This window comes from Barbus barbus (assembly GCF_936440315.1).
Source record: "Barbus barbus genome assembly, chromosome: 25".
Taxonomy (NCBI): Eukaryota; Metazoa; Chordata; class Actinopteri; order Cypriniformes; family Cyprinidae; genus Barbus; species Barbus barbus.
Window position 1 is genome coordinate 14441020 of NC_136753.1, and position 21381 is coordinate 14462400.

The 21381-nt window shown below is 37.7% G+C and overlaps 1 protein-coding gene across 1 annotated transcript; it reads right to left on the reverse strand.

The window, feature by feature from the left end:
* Positions 1 to 1776: 1776 nt before the first annotated feature.
* On the reverse strand, positions 1777 to 3620 carry LOC306844864 (transcription factor Sox-14). The gene has a single exon (XM_079377282.1). It carries the CDS (start codon positions 3320 to 3322, stop codon positions 2606 to 2608), a length of 717 nt encoding a protein of 238 aa, XP_079233408.1. The 5' UTR covers positions 3323 to 3620; the 3' UTR covers positions 1777 to 2605.
* Positions 3621 to 21381: the final 17761 nt, after the last annotated feature.

Consider the following 21381-nt stretch of genomic DNA (forward strand, 5'->3'; position numbering starts at 1 on the left):
TGAATCTTAACTTATTCCAGCATATGTTCCTGGCAGATAAGTAAACAATCTGGATGTGAAATGAAATTTTTAATTAATACAGTAATGCTATTACACCTCGGTGTGCAAATCCCATTCCCCATCCCTGCGACAATAGACAAAAGTACAGGCCAATTCCAATCCCCTGTTTGCAGCCCAAACCCAATTGTTCTACGAGCTTGTTTGCTTTGAGTGAATCCTATTCTCCATTCACACATCTGCTTTAGTTTCAGCAACACTTTTTTTTTGTAATACAGGAGGAGAACTTGTGTTGTACCACCGGTGTTGAATTACAGTATTATATGAATCTTGACAAATTGTGAAAGAAATATAGACTAGCAGTTATACTGAACGAGTTGAAACGTGTTTGCTGTTCACATCAGAGGTCAAATTATTTCATAAAAAAGAACAATGAAGCTGAAGTAAATCACAACGGCATTTAAAAACATTGCACATATCAGCCTATGTTTTTTTTTGTTTTTTTTACATAAAAAAAAAAAAAACTACTGAAGTAGGCTAAAGGCAACTTTAGTTAGCATGAATTCTACTATTATCATTGTTGTTGTTGTTATTTAGAGCGTATTAAAAAAAAACGATGTATAGGATATATCTTTTTATTTTGCGAAAGTAGATAAGAATTTACGGGCGAGTAAAATCCATAAGCAACGTCATAAATCACATTTTACATGTAAAATGAAGAAGGTGTTAATTTGTTTTGAGAAACTTATAGCAGCGTTTTTTTCAGTCCGTAAAGTGTTGGAATGATCTAAGCGGTGGAACAGGTGGATCAAGCATATAGAGTCCCCGCAGGGTGAAACGCCTCATACACAAGCACACATCAAAGAGTGTGTTCGCCTTATTTCAGAGACATGACACACCTGAACGCAAAAAGTTTTACACTCTGAACACAGCAACACGCGCGTATTACAGAAAAAAACGAACTGACAATATGCTAAAATTGTAGAAATATTGTAGAAAGAAAGAAAGAAAGAAAGAAAGAAAGAAAGAAAGAAAGAAAGAAAGAAAGAAAAAGACGTCAACTAGCCGAATGGAAAATTTAGATGGTAATGCAAACTGGCAGCCTCTACATCTGCAGTCTTCTCCAATGTGTCACAGCGCGTCTGTAGGCGAAAATCGGCACAGATTTTGAAGCACCTGACGCTTTGTTCAATTGTTTTTATTGGAAATAGTTTTGTAATAGTAAATGACATGGCTCATACTCGTACCACCCCTTCTTCAGTCCAATTTCCATCCTATTGTGGGTCTCGGGGTAAATCACAATTCATGTTCGCCCTCGGTATCCCTAAGCGTCCCTGTACAGTAATTGTTTTGCCATTTAATTTGGACCGGCGGTCCCTATAGAGCAGTCGGGAACGCCACGCGCTGACAGAGTTCATCTCAAATCTATGCCGAAAAGCCAGATGGTTATTAGACAGCGTTTGACTATTTAAGCAGTGCTGATTGAGAAGATAATTATTGTAGATATCTAATCGGTGTAAGATCAATTTCAGTTTTATGTTTAGCAGTTAAGGCCTGTGCTGTTCTCTCGGCCCGACAAAATTCATTATATTTTAATGCACAAATAAAAGCCGCTAAATTAATATACAGCTGGAAGATTAAACATTATAAAACGCATGTTTGGGATCACCGTACTTACTACTGACATGCCTGTTACCTTTTGGCACGACTGTATAAGAGCATAGCAAAAAGAAGATTCATAAATAGTTTAAACAAGCAATGTAACAAGGATTATGAATTTTTAAGACAGATTGTCTTTATTCAAAATGTCTTTGTTCGGCAAATGAACAAAGAATCGAGGTATCACCCTTTTAGATACATTTTCCTTTCCATTAACATGACAGGATTTAAGTTACCATCGCAGATAAAAAATACAACATGAACTGCTTCGCTTCAAACTTTATGTTCTTTCTGAAATCAAATGAAAGTGTGACCATCACTAAACCACAAGAAAAAAAAAAAATCTCCAAATGAAAAATATTGAAGGATAAGGATTTTTTCTTTTTCATTTGATATTTTAAATAGACTGTCTACTTTTAGGTGCCGGTTTGATCATTATAAACATTATAACCCGTATAATCTATTAAACGCTGAATTTCTCACTTTGAAATCCTTAAAGTCGTATCATTTGAAATTCAGAGTGCCAAAAAGAATTGTAAATACAACAGGCTGTACAAGAAACATGAATCCTAACCGTTAGTTGTGCAAATCAAAGTCATTCAAATAATATTAATAATAATAATATGATGAGAATAACAATTATTTTAAGTGTTCAAACAAAAGTAGCATTATTATAGCATCAAATTGTACATAATAAATAAAATTAAAGGCATCCAAATCCGGTAGCCATAATAATAAACGTTTGAACATTTACATTTCTTACAGTTCTGGGCACCTGCCTTACATCTATTCCAAGATCCAAGCTGGGATCCAAGGAACCTCTCGTAGATGGTGAAAAGTTCATGTCCACACGGCCTCAGCATAAATGTCTTGATCATTCCTCTCTTCTTATGTACATGCATTGCTGTATTCAAGTTTTCAAAAGAGGAGATTGTTTTTAGTGGTGCAGTCACATAGCAGTGGCATGTGCTGATGAGTACGGGTCAATCCCACTCTTGGTCATACCTGGGAACAGTATGTAGGCAACAGGCGGCTGTAAACTCGATGCCGACCATGCGGTGCAGTTACACGGCACCACGTACCCAGGGTTTGTGGGCGACGGGTGGGTGTGGGTGTGCTGGCTGGGGCAACCCAGGCTCCCGAATGCGCCGTTCTGGTATCCCAGAGATGATGCGTAAGGTAATGTGCTGGTGGCCAAAGTGTGGGGCATCTCTGTCATCTTCTGGATAGCGCTGGAGCTGAACTGGCTCGGGTCGAGGAAGGAGTAAGGGGCTGATGTGTGCGGCAGGAAGGCACGGGCTTTTTCCGAGGAACCTAAGAGCGAGTCCGTGGCTGAGACCGGAAGTCCTTTCAGGTGATCCGTGTCGCCCAGGTAGGGCAGAGGAAACACGTACCTGTCCTTCTTGAGGAGGTTCTTGGGCTTGCGCCTGGGTCTGTATTTGTAGTCTGGGTGTTCCTTCATGTGTTGAGCCCTCAGCCTCTTGGCCTCGTCGATGTACGGTCGCTTCTCGGATTCAGAGAGCAGCTTCCACTCGGCGCCAAGTCTTTTGCTTATTTCTGAATTGTGCATTTTGGGATTCTCTTGAGCCATTTTCCTCCTCTGGCCTCTTGACCAGACCATGAAGGCGTTCATGGGTCTCTTGATGTGATCTACCGGCTTTGACATTTTTACGGTTCCCTGTTAAAATTACAACAAAAAGTTCTTCGACCAACCAAGAGAAAATAGTATTCACCTGTCTTGCCGACAGACACGGATCATGCCACTTCTGGAGAGCCGGAGGAGCAGGAAAACGGCATAAATGGGGGAAAAAATCCACTAATTCTTCCGTGTTTGTCGCAAAGTTGAAAGATTTATCTTCTTCAAAGCGACACTATTCGGCTGAGAGAAGAACAGCCACGCGCGCCACAAAATCCAGAGCGGCAAGCGAAGTTTCCGCGATCTGTTTGCGCGCTTTTTTCTCGGAGGATTCTCGCCCAGCGAAGCACCTGGCTGGGAAATGAGGAGAAGCGCGTGAATGAGAGCCAAAAGCGGTGAAGTTCAAAGGCTGGGCTGGTTCGCTCTGCACGCGATCTGACATAATCGCAGGGCGTTCACGAGCCAACCTGAGCGCCCAATCAGCTCTGAGAAAGCCACATAATACCTACCAAAATATGTATATTACAACACAAACAAAGATCGGGGAGGAAAAGGAGGTGACTCTCTTCCCTCCCCAAATCCATTTAGTTGAAGGTCTACAAACACAGACCTTCAACCTTTTTGTAATAAAACCTGACATCTACCAGCGTCGATCCTTCAGAGACGACAGATGCCTGAAGAATAGACAAATTCTTATTTTAAACATCGCTGTTCTTATGAGAATACGATTCGTGTGCACTTAAAGTTAAGCTTTATTTACTTAAGGTATTTTGACAATTTATCTTACGTTTATCTTTTTATTATTATTATTATTACTTACGATTCCTTTTACAACAATTTGTTTGTATTAGTTATTTTTTTAAGATATCATAGTACATTATGGCAGCGCATATGGCAAGTTTAATCATTAAAACCTCAATGCGCAAATACTGAAATGTCTAAACAAGATAAATAATGAAAAGACAAACGATATTAAAGATCTCTGAAAATAAGCGTGCTGTCTGAGGCAGTAGCCCCCAGGCCAATATTTCCTAAATGGGAACAATTGTCCAAAGCTCTCCTGGGACAGGCTGGGTTGGGGCTGGCACCTGTTTTGCTGCTGTAATCTCACATGTGTAGAACATGCTCATGGACCCTTTCTGAATGGTAACATACCCACGCAAATTTGGCATTGTGAAAACAATGCCAGCTGCTCATAGAATCATTACATGCCACAAATAATGAAACGCAGATGAAAACCTTGCGCTGGGCGATGTGTTTTGTTTTCATCTGTTAATATTTCTAACAGATATTTGCGCGAAGTCTGGCAGAAATTATTTATTAAATGATTCAGCTTTCATGTAATTGCTTTAAACATTAGATTCATGGTCACAGTAAAGTTGCTTAATTATTTTCAGTAGAGCATAGGCCTATTTTACATTGAAGCTGCGGTTAATTATCCCTGTCTTTCTCATGATCTCCGTCTCCGTTTCTCTTTTATATATGACAAATACACTTCCGAATTAATTTATAATTGTCAAAATCCACCTAGATGTGTGAACAGAAGTATTAGGCTACCAATTCAAAGTAATGTTTTGTGTTAAGGTTCGCGCACCAAAACCTTTAACATGCAAATTTGAGTGTTTAAAAAAGATCAGGGTCTTAATGAGCCTGAGGCAACGAGCTTGATATATGAGAGGCATGGGTGTAATTATTAAGTGAAATGTATAAGATATGTGATATCTCGTGGAGAGGCCTTCAAGCGTGACACGAAGAGGGATCTGTTTGTAATTTAGCACATGAACATACATTGTTTCTATCGTATTACACGATACAGCGTTATTTCAAAACAGGCAGATATTAATCTAAATGTTGAGAGATAAATGTCGTACGTATGTATGCATTCCAATATTTATTTATTCTTTTTACAAATTTATCGGTTAGTTTTGTGCGTTTGAGATTTTTTCCACCCCAAAGCGTCTAATATCTGTCAAACCTTTTTTTTCTTACCGGTGAGGGGTATTTATAATTATTATTATTATATATTTATAAATACTTACATCTATTTATAATGATTTTTTTTTTATTAGCTCAGTTTTGCTCTTCCAAGGTCACATTAGCTGAATATTAGCAGCTGTATTGATTTTTAGATATGTGATCACATATGCAGGAGTTTTAGTCTTGTAGCTTGTAAGTGAAAATGGTTTATTTTTAGCCTTAAGAATTATTTTTTAATTTTTTAATATTTATGCTACTCTTGTTGTAACTTTATTTTAAATAATATACGCATATTAAATGCAAACTTAGTTACCTGAACTTTTATCTATGCCATATCTTCTGACAAAAATAAAAACAGCCGTTGTCTTTCAATATAATTTATTGATCATGAACCATGAACTTATATTTAACTTTCTTTTTTTTTTTCAATTAAGCTAAACCCATGTGTATATAAATCCTCAATGCGGCGCTGATGGTAAATGCATCTGGAGAGCATGAAGTGTGTTTCTTAGTGGTGCCGGCTCGATATCCATCAAGCTTTACCGTTCCACCGCCTCTCAGCCTCCCTCTCCATTTCAGAGCACAGCCGAGAGCAGTGCAGCTTGAAATCCGGAGAACACCAGCCTGATAGAAACAGAAATTACAACGGGAATTAACAGAAATTATTGGGGCACACAGCATTTGACATAGAGATGATGTACTCAAAGCCAAATTAAGTGAGATTTGTGAAATCAAGCATGCTGAGGCGCGCGCGTCATTAAATGGGAGCTCGTCATATGGAGGAGATATTCCGCGTGCATACTATGGATCGCTCACGTGCGAAAACTGAACTGTTTGCGACTCTTTTATGCGCTTACCGAGGAGTTTAGCATCCCACCAGCGCATGCAAAGGTGTGCATGTATATTCGTGTTTTGATGTGTGAGATATTGCATCTCAGTGTAAGCAATGTAAAGTACGAGAAACTCAGGTTTGAAGTGTTATTTTTACTTTTTTCACTGAAATCACTTGGCTTTTCAAGCTTCTTTAACTATCTTTACGATACTAGTAATATTTCGATATCATGTATCAATATGCTACTGACATGAGCACCTTTTGTGCTCAGAGAACTTACTTTATAAGTGTATTACTCTCAAGCAGGTTGACTGAGATGCGCAAAGGTAACTGAGGTAATAGGTAGCCTACTTGCAAAAAAATATATACAAAAAAATATTCATTTTAAATAAGCCATTTGCAAAGCCTAAAGTTGAACTGAATAATATTTTGTGATATGATCGACCTACAGAATACCGCCTGCTGTATTGAACTTAAACATTTTTTTAAAAAATATTACCCCTCTGTTGAAAAGTCAAATTAATGAGCTTAAACCTATTGGAAGACAACAGAAATTCCACATCAATACCTTTATTTTAAAACATTATGAGTAAATCTATAAAGTAATTTGTATAACGATATAGGCCCATTTTTTTATTTATTTTTTACATTATTGCTATAGTTTTAACCGCCTGACCTTAATTTTTAGAAACCTAAGGAAACCAGTCTTCTATTTTTCTAACTGCAAATGAAATGTTTTACTAATTTTGACTCTCAAATGATAGCGTGTATTTTAGTGGTCGCGACCCTTCACAAGACAAGCGGCTTGGAAAATGGATGAATGGATATTTCAATGGTATTGAATGAGAAGAGGTCAACTCAATAACATCAATTCCATGAAATACAGCAAAACAATTCGGTTTCATCTCAGTTGATGTGGTTGTCCCTGGTTTTCTCAGAATCAGCGGTAACACTGTGTAAATCCCACGTGTTCCGACCCCCATGTTTCACACGGGGTTCATGAGATGGATACGGTGGTACAGTAGCTGTCCATGGTCCTGATGCGCTAAGTGGCTTTTTCCACTGCTAACTCGCGGTCCCACTCAGGACTCCTCACAAACCCGTGTTGACATTTCAATGCTTTTTATTCTTTTTACATCCCATTTGCTGCTGTGATTCTGCTCGCATGATGCTGCAATAGATGTTTTCCCTCTGAGAATTTGGAAGTGTGCGCTGCCAAAAAACCTCTGCGACTATGTTGCATGTTGTTTTGTAAGCCAATATTCACCCCTTAGGAATTATCTTGGTAAGTTAAGTTCTGTGCGTAACATCGCGCATTCAACAACGAAAATGGGAGTGTGTTTACAACCGAAATGCTCTCAAATATACAAAGCACATGAAGAGCATTTCAAATGTCTGACCTAGTGGGACTGCAGACATAATTCAAGAGCAGACTGAGTCCCTCTTTTGCCTAGGCGTCACCTTATATGCAGTTGAGAAATTTAATTCCAAGGAAGTCTTAAAGGTGACTGTATCATGATAAAACTACTTTAAAGGGCCACCAAGAGGTTTAAAGGTTAGGTTACTACAGTATTTACTACTATTTACTATATATGTGTGTGTGTGCTTGTTTTACTATTAATGACAAAGATTACCTATTGTAAATGACTGCTAAATAGCAGCAGTGAAGGGCCAATGAAGTAACTCGCATTGAAAATGAACTGTTTACATTGGCAAATATACTTAAAGACCACTGGCACTTATCAAAAATGAACTGAATTATAATGTTCCCTCCCCTAAGAGCTGCTATGTCAGCCAATTATATAGACAGACTGTAATGGAAGTTAAAAGTTGTTTTGGCATGTTTTGAGTCAACTCTAAGCAAACCCCTGATGACCTCCAGCAACTTTTCACTCCGGCTGCCAGTCTGAAAGGTAAAATTCAGAAAATTCTATCCATTATGAGACAGTGGGTTGAAAAGTGGAGTATTGCCTCAACCCCCCCCCCCCCCCCCCCCCCGCCCCCGCCCCCATTCCATCTCCCTCCCCCGGCCTGCTTCCTCCTCACAGACTGACATTATTTCGCATATTCAAATTGCCAGTGTTTGTTCTGGCCGTGGCTCTTGGCTCCCATTTCTCTCCAGTGTGGAAATTGATTTTAGTCAGCTGTCACAGCCAGCATTTTTCTGGAACCTCTGCAAAATATATATTTACAAAAAAATCTGTTTGGTTTGGAGAAATTTCATTAGCCCACGCACCATCCCAGGCCCCTTTTTGGAGCGGCCATAGGAGTGATGCGCATAATGCCATTTTGGGAAAATGGTGAAAGACAAGTCATCGATGCCTCAAGATTGGACCACATGTCTGGGAAAGTATCCAGTCATGGCCAGACCCAGTCCATCTTCGGCTGTTTACATATCTGTTTCCTCTTCTTCATTCTGTCCCCATATCAATCTGTGATTATCAATAGCTGGGACCAAGCCCTAATCAAAACCGAAATGAGCATCGGGCAGAAACGTATGACCGACGGGAGACGTATAAAATTGACAATTCTCATGGTCAAATATTTTTTACAATATAATATTTCACGAAGGAGCCCAATAAGGACCCCTTAGAGAATCCTATGCCTTGTGCAAAGGGCAGAGTTAATGAAAAAGGAAAGACAGAGACCAATGATTGAATGAAATAAAACAGAATGGAAATTAAAAGAGGTTCAAGGCATTGGTTGATAATGAAAGGAGGAGGGTAATGCTTCAGAGACACAGAAGCAAGCATCGCACAATCATACAACACAATTAGGATTAAAGGGGCCAGGCACAGATAACAGGAGATAGGGATGAATTATCACCCAAAAAGAGAAATGGGGCCTGTTCTCTGACCTTCATTAAGAGGAAGAAAGGCTCGCTCACGGCTGGGATGACTTGCGGCACACTTTCAGCTTCATGATTGGTAATTGTGACTGGAAGAGTTCCTGCTAGATCGGCCTCTTGAGGAAGGATATGGAAAATAAAGAGGGAGATAAATAAATAAAAATACATAAAAACACTATTCAAAACCAGGGACGCCGGTGTCACCGCTTTAATCAGCATAGTTTTTATTTGTCCTCATTTAGCCATTATTGCATTGAGAATTAAAGGGATAGTTCAGCCAAAAATGAAAATTCTGACATTATTTATAAACCCTCATATCATTCCAAACCCATAAACTCAACTGAGCAAAAACCTCATTGGTTTTGGTGCATCAAGCAAGCTTCTGTGTTTACCATATTTGATAAGCTCTATGTAAGTTGACCAATGTTTATATAGGCTATATCTATAAAAAACTGCATTATATCTGTTCATAATATAAAGCGATCATGTTTCTTCAAAAGACTTGATTAAACCGCCCAATTCATTTGAACTACTTTTACAATGTAAAATCTTTAATGCATGAAGATGTTTTCATGTATTTTTTTAATGCATGGAAATTTTGGTTGCGTAGACTTTCAAAGGACAGACTAAATTGAAGAGAGAACATTTGTGTTCCAAAGATAACTCGATAAGTCTAATGGGTTTTCAAAAATGTGTATTGTTAGTAAACTCTCCATTAAAGTGGTAGCGAAGGAGATTAAGGGCATTTTGGAAGTAAAATTACACTAACTGAATGTAAAACAAGCTGCAAAATCAGTAACACCGGTGTAAAATGCATTTCAGTTCCACTGTTGAATGAACACTGAATGCAACACTGAAGGAATGAATAACCCTGATGCTAAACAAACTCATATTATCTATAATTTCTATGATCCTTTCAATACAAATCAACTTCACACAAACCCTGACATTCTGCTTTTCTTTTATTGGCTGACACTAGTAGTGACATGCATGATTTAAAGGAAGAACACTATACAAGCAAGCATCTCGCAACCACGCTCAGAACCAAGGTACACAGAGAGAGAGAGAAAAAAAGCAAAGTAAAAAGAAAACCAAAAGGGCAATGATAAAAGAGAGTCAATTAAAAGATCTGAATGCCTTTGAATGCAGAAAAATTGATTTAGATGAAACTGGAATAATAAACATTGGTACTGGGTGTTGATTGATTCTTTTTATTGGGAGGGGGATCTGTTATTGCATTGTGAGATATCAGTTCTCCTTTTCCTTTACACTTTGTGATTCTCAATGGAGCAGCAGTTCAAAAGACAATTCTATTTGGCTTCCTATTAGAACTGTGCTCTGAAGCGCTTTTCAGATCGTTCGCTTTTGAATCAGTTTAAAGTGCTCCTGTGTGTTTGTTGGAGATGAAAAACAGTGTTATGTTCTAAAAGCCTGTTTATTAACTTTGTTGGTGCATTAATAAGAGCCAGTCATAATGTTTTTATTTCTTAACAGTAATTACAGTCATGGTTTTACCATATCCACATCTTGAAAATATATATTGTTGACCAAAAATGTAGCAAGTTTCTATAGATGCAGTTTCTAGCTAGATGCGCTTCTTGAACATTCTTTTGCACTCAGCTTTGCGAGACGTGTTTATTCGACAACAAACCCTCAAACTTAAAAGTTATAAGCGCCGCAAATTATTCCAAGTGCGAATGCAACTCAGGGATCCTGCATCCTCTGAACGTTCAAATCTATTTGAAATCACTATGTGCCTCTCGTCCCCTTTTGAATATAATAGCTATAGTAGGCTCTCAAACAAAAGGGCTTTATCAGAGACTCCTAATGTCACCCCCACAGCCCCTCTCTCATGGCCACCAACTCCTTCCTCTCTATTCTCATTCATTTATTCCACTGTATGTGGAAATAGGCTGGCCAACAATTAATTTCAGAGTGAATTCAGGCAGGATCTATTACCCCCTCTCTGCCTCCATTGCTCTAATGGAAATCTATTTCACTTCTCTTTTGTGTCCAATATAATTTAATGCCCATTTTATTAATGGCCTGAAATAATTATGGAAGCCTTTTGTGATTTTTGAGTATGTTTCATTTAATTGTGCAATAAATGTCTAATCAGGCCTCCCATCTGAAGCCATTATGGCATTAAAATTAACAATTACGCCATGAATGTCTTGGTGAATGCGTCGAGGTCTATAGAAATCGCTGTTGATAACAAGACACACATACATCATTCATGAGAATTTTTTTTTTACCCGCTAAGGAAAGTGAGAGATATGGGAACGGGTGGGAGAGAAAAAGAAAGAGAGAAAAGTGAAAGAAGAAAAGGAAGAGAAGAAAGCGGCACTGGCTCTTTATTTCTTTCAAAAGAGGGGATGGCCAAAAGATAGGGCATTCTAAAACTGTGTCACCCACTCGAGTTCTTTTCTTCGCCGGTCTCTCTCTATCTCCGTTTAATTTGCCTTACTCTTTACTTTTTCGAGTGACAGATTTCTCGGGGAATGGAAATGTATTAACCGTTAACTTGAGCGATAAAATATCTATCAACCCTTTGTGCCTCTTGCCCAGTCTGCAGTTCTGAGCCATGTGGCACCCGTTTTGCCTGTGTGGGTGACCAAAGGCAATTAACAAGACATTGGCCCTCTTTCTGTCTCTTTATCCCTTTCTGTCCCACAGTCGCTCTCTCTCAACTCAAATGGGGCAGCTACTCAACGCACCAGCAAGAATTGTTTTCTTAGTTGCCAAGTATTCAAATTTCACGGTTTGGAGGAACTCCATCCAGCAGTAAAAAGCCTTGTCAGTTCCTCCTTGTCACTTCCCAGCTAATATTCTACAATTGGTTTTGGTGTATCTACTTTAATGGCGGCCGGGTTTCCCGCTCCTGCAGCGATCTGCATGTGGCCTCAAAAGACTGTAGATTGTTTTGAAGTGACTGGTGTCTGCCAATCTGGGCAGTGATGGATGCCGTTGAATGTTGAAAGAGGCATTTGGCCCCCGGTTAACCTCTGCATATTCATGCTACCTGCTTACTGGAAGCTTTACACTCCAAGTGACTTATTGACTACGCACAACTTGGTTAATTTAACAGATAATGAAAAAACTAAACAAGTGAGAACTTGAATGTAAAAAAATAAATGCATTTACGAATGAAAATGAAAGGGTGACAAAGATTTTGATCTTCTTGTATTTCCGAGAAACCTGGCATCTGTTGAGGTGACTGGCATACAAAGTAAGCATTGATAACTTTACATATTATTCGTATTATTTTATATATCAGCTATGAGAATGGTTTGCCTTTGAACCTCGCTGAGCTGAGAGGAAACGCTGTTCCTCACAACCCGCAGATTTCATCAATCTAATGCTGAATGATATCTAGCAGGCCATTACGGTTTCCTTCCTTTAAACTTATCCTCTCAAATTTAATAATCCATTTAACTGATGTGCAAATTAACCTTGGCATTCACACAAAACCACTTTTATAAGTCACACCCCGCACCTTTTCTCCCTTTTTTCATCTCTTCTTCCAGCCAATTTAATTCCAGGCTCCAGATTTCATGGTCAGTTTTATTTTGCTCTCTCTCAAGGAGTCCGTCATCAATTCTTCACAACTTTTCATGTCCCCCTTTCTCTCCAGATTTGCTGCGAAATTGCCTATTCAGGCTGCTAAATAAGTGTGACCGCTGTAAATTTGCTGCAACGCCCCGCGCTTTTGAATATGCATTTGGAGTGCTGACCTCCAGCAGTAATTAGTTTTAGTCTTTGTTTATCCTTTACACAAATCACACGGCCTCCTTTCTTACATCCCTTATTGCTTATCCCTCCTTCTCCTGTCTCTCCGCACAGAACTCAATCTAAACACAGAGAGAAATCCTTGGGCGAATCTCACAGAAATCACAGCGATTGACCTCTGCCATCATATCATAAACAATGTATAAGCCATACAGTAATGACATATAGCCTTAGAAATGTATATGTATGAATACATCCCAATGTGCATTGAATGATTGAATGGCACAATGCAGTGACCCTCATCTTTACATAGGATGGGACCTCTTCAGAGACTCAAGCAGATTTAAAGACAGAGGGTACAGGTCCAAGGATGTTCAATCCTGCTCCTGGAACTCCAGCTCAAACACACCTGAACTAATCAAGGTATTCAGGATTGCTTGGAAAATTATACACTTTGCTTTAGGGCCTCATGCGAAATTCTTGAGAGTATATCCTATAGTGTTTATTGATAAAGCCAGCCAGTGGATTATTGTGTAGTTGAGCTAACAGTCATCTGCCCAGGTATACGTGACATGTGTAACTGAATATTTGAAGGACTGAATACATGACACTTCTGTCTTTTAGAGCATGTTCACAACGCTGATGCCACTTGTGGTATGGATAACGTATATTGTATATGCTGGATAAAGCTGAGATAAAATCACTGATCTGCAGTCATACTTAAAGTCAAACTAAAGGTTTAGATGACATTTTAAAAAGTCTAATTATTATTCTAGTCTGAATTTTTTGAAGTGCATGCAAACTAAAAGGCTAGATCACTCTGCCAACAGGTTTAACATTACTGAGCCAACAAAACCCAGCAAGTATACCTGCCTTTGAAAAAGGTGTCAAAATGGCCCATTTGCATTTCTATATATAGAATACTCACTCACCATGGTATTTTTGTGAACATTTTTGTCATAAAATAATATTTAATTCTTTGAAACTAAATGAAAAAATAAAAAAATTTCTTTCTGGTTTTTCAACATTTCAATAATTTGTAAAAAAAAAAAAATATATATATATATATATATATATATGTGTGTGTGTGTGTGTGTAAACTATTATTTATTTAGTTACTTATTTGCTTGATTTTTATCTTCATAAAAGTGATTTCATACATATAGATCTAAAGTTTCTTTTGAATCAAAAGATTGTGATGATGCATCCAAATGTGAAAAGTACGATTTTTACTTGCCTTTTTTTTTCTTTTATTCAGCAAGAATGCATTAAATTTTAAGGACATTTATAATGTAATCATAGTATAATATTTCTATTTTAAATAAAATGCTTTTTTAAAACGTTCTATTCATCAAAGGATTCTGAATGTATCACAGTTTACGCACAGATGTTAAGTAGCACTGATAATAAGAAGAAATGTTTTCTGAGCACCAAATCAGCATATTATAATGATTTCTGAAAGACCACGTTACACTGAAGATAGGATTGGAGTAATGGCTGCTGAAAATTCAGCTTTAACATTAACAAGAATAAATCACATTTTAAAATGTATTAAAAAAACAAAAGCACTTATTATTATTTCACACTATTACTGATTATTAGTATTTTGATCAAATGCCCTGTTCAGCATAAAATAAATTATATATATATATATATATAATGTATATTCCTACTGAGTTTTAAATGGTAGTGTAGTATATTGCATGTGAACAAGTTAACATTTTTAAAATAAAGCATTTGTATAATCTTAAATGATTTAATTATGATGAAAAGGATGCTTTTTCTGTGAATACAACCACTGAATCCAGTATGGGTTATTTTGGCATCCTTATGCATTTATGTAGGGTGTTTGGGGTCATGTACCGCTAACATTTTGAATGTAATATTAATAGTTATTTATAATTAACTGTGTATTAGAGAAGCCCTAAAGCACAAGATCACGTCCTGATGCCACAGTCTGTGCAGGTCAGCAATAACACTTAATAATAGCTAAGTCAAGTTTAACTCTAGGCCAATTAGCCAACAACTCATCATCTCCACTACAATCCCCTCCTCTCTTGCTTTCTTTAGCATGAAGACCACAGAACACAAAAGACAACAGTATGTGTTTCCTTTTTGGTAAGAAGAAGAAGAAGGGATCCCCTGGCTCTGGGATTACCCTATTATATGGAAGAGATGTTCTTCTAAACACACTCGCACACACATACACATTCCTGCTCTATGGGCCATTTGCTTTCAAACATTTCTTGTCAGTAGGGCTTACCAAAATCTACATAATCCCCTCTCCCATCACAATTAAAGATATCAGTGAACAATGAAATTGTTTCCTCTCTGGCCCGTTTCATCTTCCTTCTGAGGGGTTATGAGTACATGGCAGTTCTCCATTCAGAGGAAGGTGTCTTGCAACAGGATAAGGCAAGAATGGGCAACACAATGGACAACACAACGAACCTCCAGACGTGCACTTCGGGTGATCAGAGGTCTGGTATTGTGTTATACAGAGAATCCAGCGCTCGAATAATTCTTCCAACTGTCTCATAATGATAATTTGCCTGTCACCGCTGTAGTTTAAGCTTCATCTTATCAGTTAGCCTGTCAGATTAGTGATTTGTATCGCGGTGTAGCTCACGCTGAGTTCCTCAACAGAGGTCAAATGAATTTAGGGGAAACGGCAACCATTCCTGCCCGGTAACCTCAGTGATTAGCAGACTGTGAAGTCAAACGACACTGACTGATGACTTGTGACCTTGATAAGGCAAGGGGCGCTAAACCCCACAGGTCTCCTATAAGCTTGCGTTTTCTCCGGTTAGGAGCGAGTGCAGGCTTAACATATAATTAATGCCTAATAAAGCCCTGATTGTTTGTCAACACTCTTTTTTCTCCTTCTCTCTTGTTTTCCTGACCTAGTAATCTGCAGTCAGCCTGCAGGCAGTGTGTATTGTGATATCATCTTAAGCTACTTGTTCTAATACCCCGGTCTGGCCGGGCCAACGCTAACTGCTTTCTCATTTACACATACTGATAAATGTGCAGGGTCTAATCTACTGCCATTTAAGCCTGATTGAGGACTGTCCACCCCTGGAGTTAGTGATGGTGTCCCGCTTTGTATTAGGTGTCTTTAACTACTATGCACTTAGGTCAAAAAAAAAAAAAAAAAGTTTGGTACAATGTTTTTATTGTATTCATGTTGTATTGCAAAACAAAAGGTGAAATACGGTAAAGGTTAGGGCCAGGTTTTGCGGTATGGTTAGATTTAAGGGTGTAATTAGAGACGTAATTAGAGAAATTAATAATAAATGTAATTACATGCAGGTATTTTTGGTAACACTTTGTTTAAAGGTGTCCTTGTTACACGTTACATGTACTTACTATTATATTAACAATAAATGATGCATCATTACATGCAAGTAATCCTAAATCAAACCCTAATTCTAACCCTAACCATATAGTAAGTACATGTAGTTAGTTTTATATTTATATTACTCAGTACTTAAATGTATAATTACAATGTAACAAGCACACCTTAAAATAAAGTGTAGCCATTTTTATGTACGATGTAAAATCATGTACACAATAAGTGGGTTGCATTTTATTTTACAGAAGGTGCGCTTACATGTACTTACCTAGACAGTACTAAGTAATAGGTAATTACGTGGGTTAAGGTTAGGTTTAGAAGCAGGTTCAGGGTTAATACCTAGTTATTACCCAGTTATTGTAATTTATATAATAAGTACATAGTATGTACATGCGGAAGAGAACTGTAAAATAAAGTGTTACCAAGTGCATAGTTCAACAAATGATCAAATTTCAGTGTTAGTCAGAATGGCAATGCTATTCTTAATTTTGGCATTTCATCTGAATATCATTATTTATTTATTTATTTATTTTTTTAAGATTTAAGATAAATTAGTCAATACTGTTTTGAGGTTAAATTATCTAATTTTGTCTCTCTAGAAAATAGTGTTCTGTGGCATTGTTACAGTTGTTACTAGTGTTGTCATTTTTTAAAACTGAATATTTATTGTAATTCATGGGGTTATAATTCAAAAATTGGAAGAGTTTATTGTATATTTCATACATTTCTGCTAAAACTGAGTGAGAGCACTCATAAATTGAACTTTCAGATTAATCTCTGGAATGCGGCTTTGTCTTTCATTGGTTATTCAATTATTCCACTAAACTGACAAAACACCATTTTAAATAAAATAGTTGATTTAGTATTTTACAGTGGGTCCAGTACTGCTGACCTTGTTAGTCACCTTTCGTACATTCAGCATAGGAAGAAGTGGCGTAAAGTATTTCACTGGACAATAAATGCTCTTATTGTGAATGACAGCATAAGGCCTGTCATTAAAGAGCCTATAGAAGCCTATTGAAGTGTAAGAAAGCTATTTGTGTGGTGTTGTACGCAGTCAAAATCATATGCAACTGGAACAAGATGATGAGCACAACTCAAAGGGCTGTGAATAGTCCGAGAGAGAGAGAGAGAAACAACAAAAGTCAGGACTGAAAGCATTAATTACTAAGACGCAGGAAAAATAATAAATCAAGTGAATCACTTACACAAGCTCATTAAAGCTAATGCTATCCACTCTATTTTCCTTTTAGCTCGAGAAAGACAAAAGAGGGACAATATCCCATTAAATGCTGTTTTCTCATGCTATTCATTTGAACTAGTACTAGTATGTCAATGTTTCCTGGATTAAATTCTGATACCATTCAATCAGACTCTCTTTGAAGGCACATTTGGAGAAATGAGGGAGTGAAAAAGCGAGGGAAATGGCTGAAGCAATAGCAATTGTCAGAGAGAGAAGAGAAGAGAGCGTCTCTAGGTTTATAATGTACCGTCTAGAGTGTGTGTGGATGTGCAGAGGATGATTTAGAAGGCAAATGGTGTGTATGCTTGTTGTGTGGTGGTGATGGGCTCCCCCTAACCCCAGAATGCAGATAGAAACCACCAGGGGTAGTTGCGGGGAGCAGGCGTTTGTGATTTATGGCTAGCACTGGACTGATAAGAAGACTCCCTTCATTTAAGGCCTTATCGCTCGCACTAAAGAAAGGCCACAATTTGCCACGTTCTGTAAAGCCCCAGATGCAACTAATCTCTTCAACCTTGCAGACAATCTGCCTCGGTAAAAACTATAGATCATTCACATGTCTAAGTGATCTGGGCCATCCCTCTCCGTGCAGCACAAAACCTGCACCACCGGGGAAGAGGAGAAGAAACAAACTCGAACACATATACACATATGCACAGGAAACTGAAAAATGAGCACAAACACAGAAGTACTGCACGATTAAAACTCAAGACATCCAAACTACTGCTAAATGATGTAGCTAAGCAGCAGTTTTATCATGCTAATGCATCATGCTCTGTGTTGTCATATGGGCTAGTTAATCATAGAAAGACATTGGTAAATCAAGCAATTAGTGAGCTAATCAAAAATTTTGTTTGGCATTCATAAATGTTTGGTCTTCAAATGTACATTAACAGAAATGGTCTTATACTACTTATATTCAACTTTTTAAAAAACTTTAACTCTAAAAGGCATTTCTCAAACTAAATACACTGCTGTTCACTGTTTGGGGTCAGAAATATTTTTTGGTCTGTTTTAAATCACCAAGATGCATTAAATTGGTCAAAAGTGACAGACTTCTATGATGATGTTACATTGAACATTATTTATGTTACTTGAACACAAAATCGGCATGTTAGGATGATTTCCAAAGGATCATGCGACACTGACGTCTGGAGTAATGACTGCAGCAAATTCAGCTTTTCCAGTTTAACTGGAATAAATTACATTTTAAAATACATATTAAAATTAAAAGGTTATTAAAGTTATTAAATTGCAACACTATTTCACAATATTACTTTTTTGCTGTATTGTTTTTTTTAACAAATAAATTATTTAATAGTTTTCAAACCAACTTTCAGGCTTTCAAATGTAAGCTTTGGAATAGTACTTTTCTAGTTTATTTATCTAATTCTTCAATCTTCTAGCAAAACAACAAGTGCAAATAAAACAGATAAACATGAAAACCACAGAATACAAGACAAATGAGTTTGGCACAATGCAAATAATCTTATCTGTGATATTAAATATATATAGGCCGATTGTATGACTCATAATCAATACTAATCACGAATGTAATTACATGTCGGTGCTTAGCAGCTCCATTGATTTTTCCTTTTCTCTTTTTTTTTCTGTTTACATTCAGTCCATATCTGTTTCTTTTTACATTGGAACAACAACAGCCTAATGCATGAAAATGCACAAATGTCACCGCAGAGCTCATATGACCTATAGAGATACAGTATATCGAGTGGTCAATAGTATACAATTTTCACACTTCACACTTTTTAAAATTGTTATTAAAGATCTCCTAAAACCACAAGACTTTTTTTCCACCTCCAAAAAACAAAATATCCATTTGATTGCTCAGGACCACTCACAACCAGGTTTTACTTTTCAAACACAGTAACATGGTTTAAAGGACTCTAGTCTATAGGACAACGTTACCAGTACAGCAAACTCTCAACTTCACTGTTAATACAGTATTTAGTCCCAAACTCTAATGCACATTACGTTGCTATAATCTTGCATTAGGCCCATGTATAGACCACATAAGGGTCAGGTCTGGTCAGGTTGACTGCTGGTCAGTATCAGAATATACAAATTAGTTGGAAACAAAAACAAAACATTGCATTTGGTCCCACACAAAATACTCATAGCTAAAATATATATCTTTGGTCACACTTAATTTTATGGTCCACTTCTCGCCAATAACAACCCATTAACTATGACTTTTGCCTCAATAAACTCCTAATTTGCTTCTTATTACTAGTAAGTAAGGTAGTTGTTAAGTTTAGGTATTGGGTAGGATGTATAATATGGCCATGCAACATTTTAATTACACATGCTACTTATATAATCATCATGAACCTTGCAAACTTTATAAAAGTGGTTAGCTATCAGAAACAGTCATATTATGAATATTATAAATCTACTACCTTTAAAAGAGAACTTTGTTTCTCTGTAGACTTGCAGCGTATGATTGAATGAATGAATAATGCATTTATATAGCGCCTTATGGTGTATTGCTGTACACCCAAAGCACTTTTCAATCATGTGGAGGGTCTCTCCTCAACCACCACCAGTGTGCAGCATCCACTTGGATGATGCGACGGCAGCCACAGTACAACGGCGCCAGTGCGCTCACCACACACCAGCTACAGGTGGAGAGGAGAGTGTGATAGAGCCAATCAAATGGATGGGGATTATTAGGAGGCCATGATAGACAAGGGCCAGTGGAGGGAATTTGGCCAGGACACCGGGGTTACACCCCTACTCTTTACGAGAAGTGCCATGGGATTTTTAATGACCACAGAGAGTCAGGACCTCGGTTTAACGTCTCATCCGAAAGACAGTGCTTTTTGACAGTATAGTGTCCCCGTCACTATACCAGGGCGTTAGGACCCACACAGACCACAGGGTGAGCACCCCCTGCTGGCCTCACTAACACCTCTTCCAACAGCAACCTAGTTTTCCCAAGAGGTCTCCCATCCAGGTACTGACCAGGCTCAACCCTGCTTAGCTTCAGTGGGCAACCGGTCTTGGGCTGCAGGTTGATATGGCTGTGGGTACACCCTAACTCCCAGTGGTTGCGTAGCAGTATCATCTGACTGCTTGTGTTTTGTGTACCAAAAGCATAAGATGGTGAGTGAATAGGTTGTGCTCGCTGTCATACTATTACATTCCATTAACTTGTTTACATACTTTCTACATAAGAATTTAAGTGTCACATCACTTCAGAGTATTACTAGTATCGTATTGATGTCATTATGATGATCATGATTAAGAAGTCCTAGATTTCAACAGAAAACCTTGTTTATACGATTAATCGTATTCATTAACACAACCATAAAGCAACTCGCACTTGTTTTTTTTATGAATAGCAATTTGTCTGAACACTCAGTCCTCAAAAGATGATTATAGCCACTTAACTGTTCAAAAAGGAAGAAAAATCCACATGTGATGTTTATATAGTGGATATTCTAGTCATATGTGGTCCATGTCTTAACAAGTCTAATTAGTCTATGATAGGCAGCAGTGTATTTTCCCTTTCTTAAGTATTCATGGAAGCCAGTGATCTGACAAATGGAATTTTTCAGCTCCGCAGAACCTTGAATCGCACACACATACACCTTCCTCTTGCTGATAATCCTGTTTATGTCTGCCTTATGGAGTCCAGGTGCAAGACACCACAGTAACTAAACACTTTCCAACACACCTATTTACACACAAAGACAGAAAACACAATGCATATTTTACATTTCTGGGGCATTCTAGAGTCATGGATCTAAACTGGTGGGTTAAGACCCAAATGTGGATCACAGTATGTTCAGAGAAAAACTAGCAGAAATAAAAAAATAAATTAATAAATAAAGCTATATAAAAATAAGATGCAACTATATAATCGTTATAACCTTCCATAGTGTAGCAACATCTACACTTCCCATATATCTTGTTGTTTATGTCAAAGATTATGCTGTACTGTATTTTTGGAAAATTTATCTGTCACTAGCCACACTAAACTAAACTAAACGAAACTACATTAAATGCAAATTCACTTGCAGCTGTCAAAATGTAAAAACTATCAATCAATTTTTGCTGTTGTTTATGCCAACAAGAGTTGCAA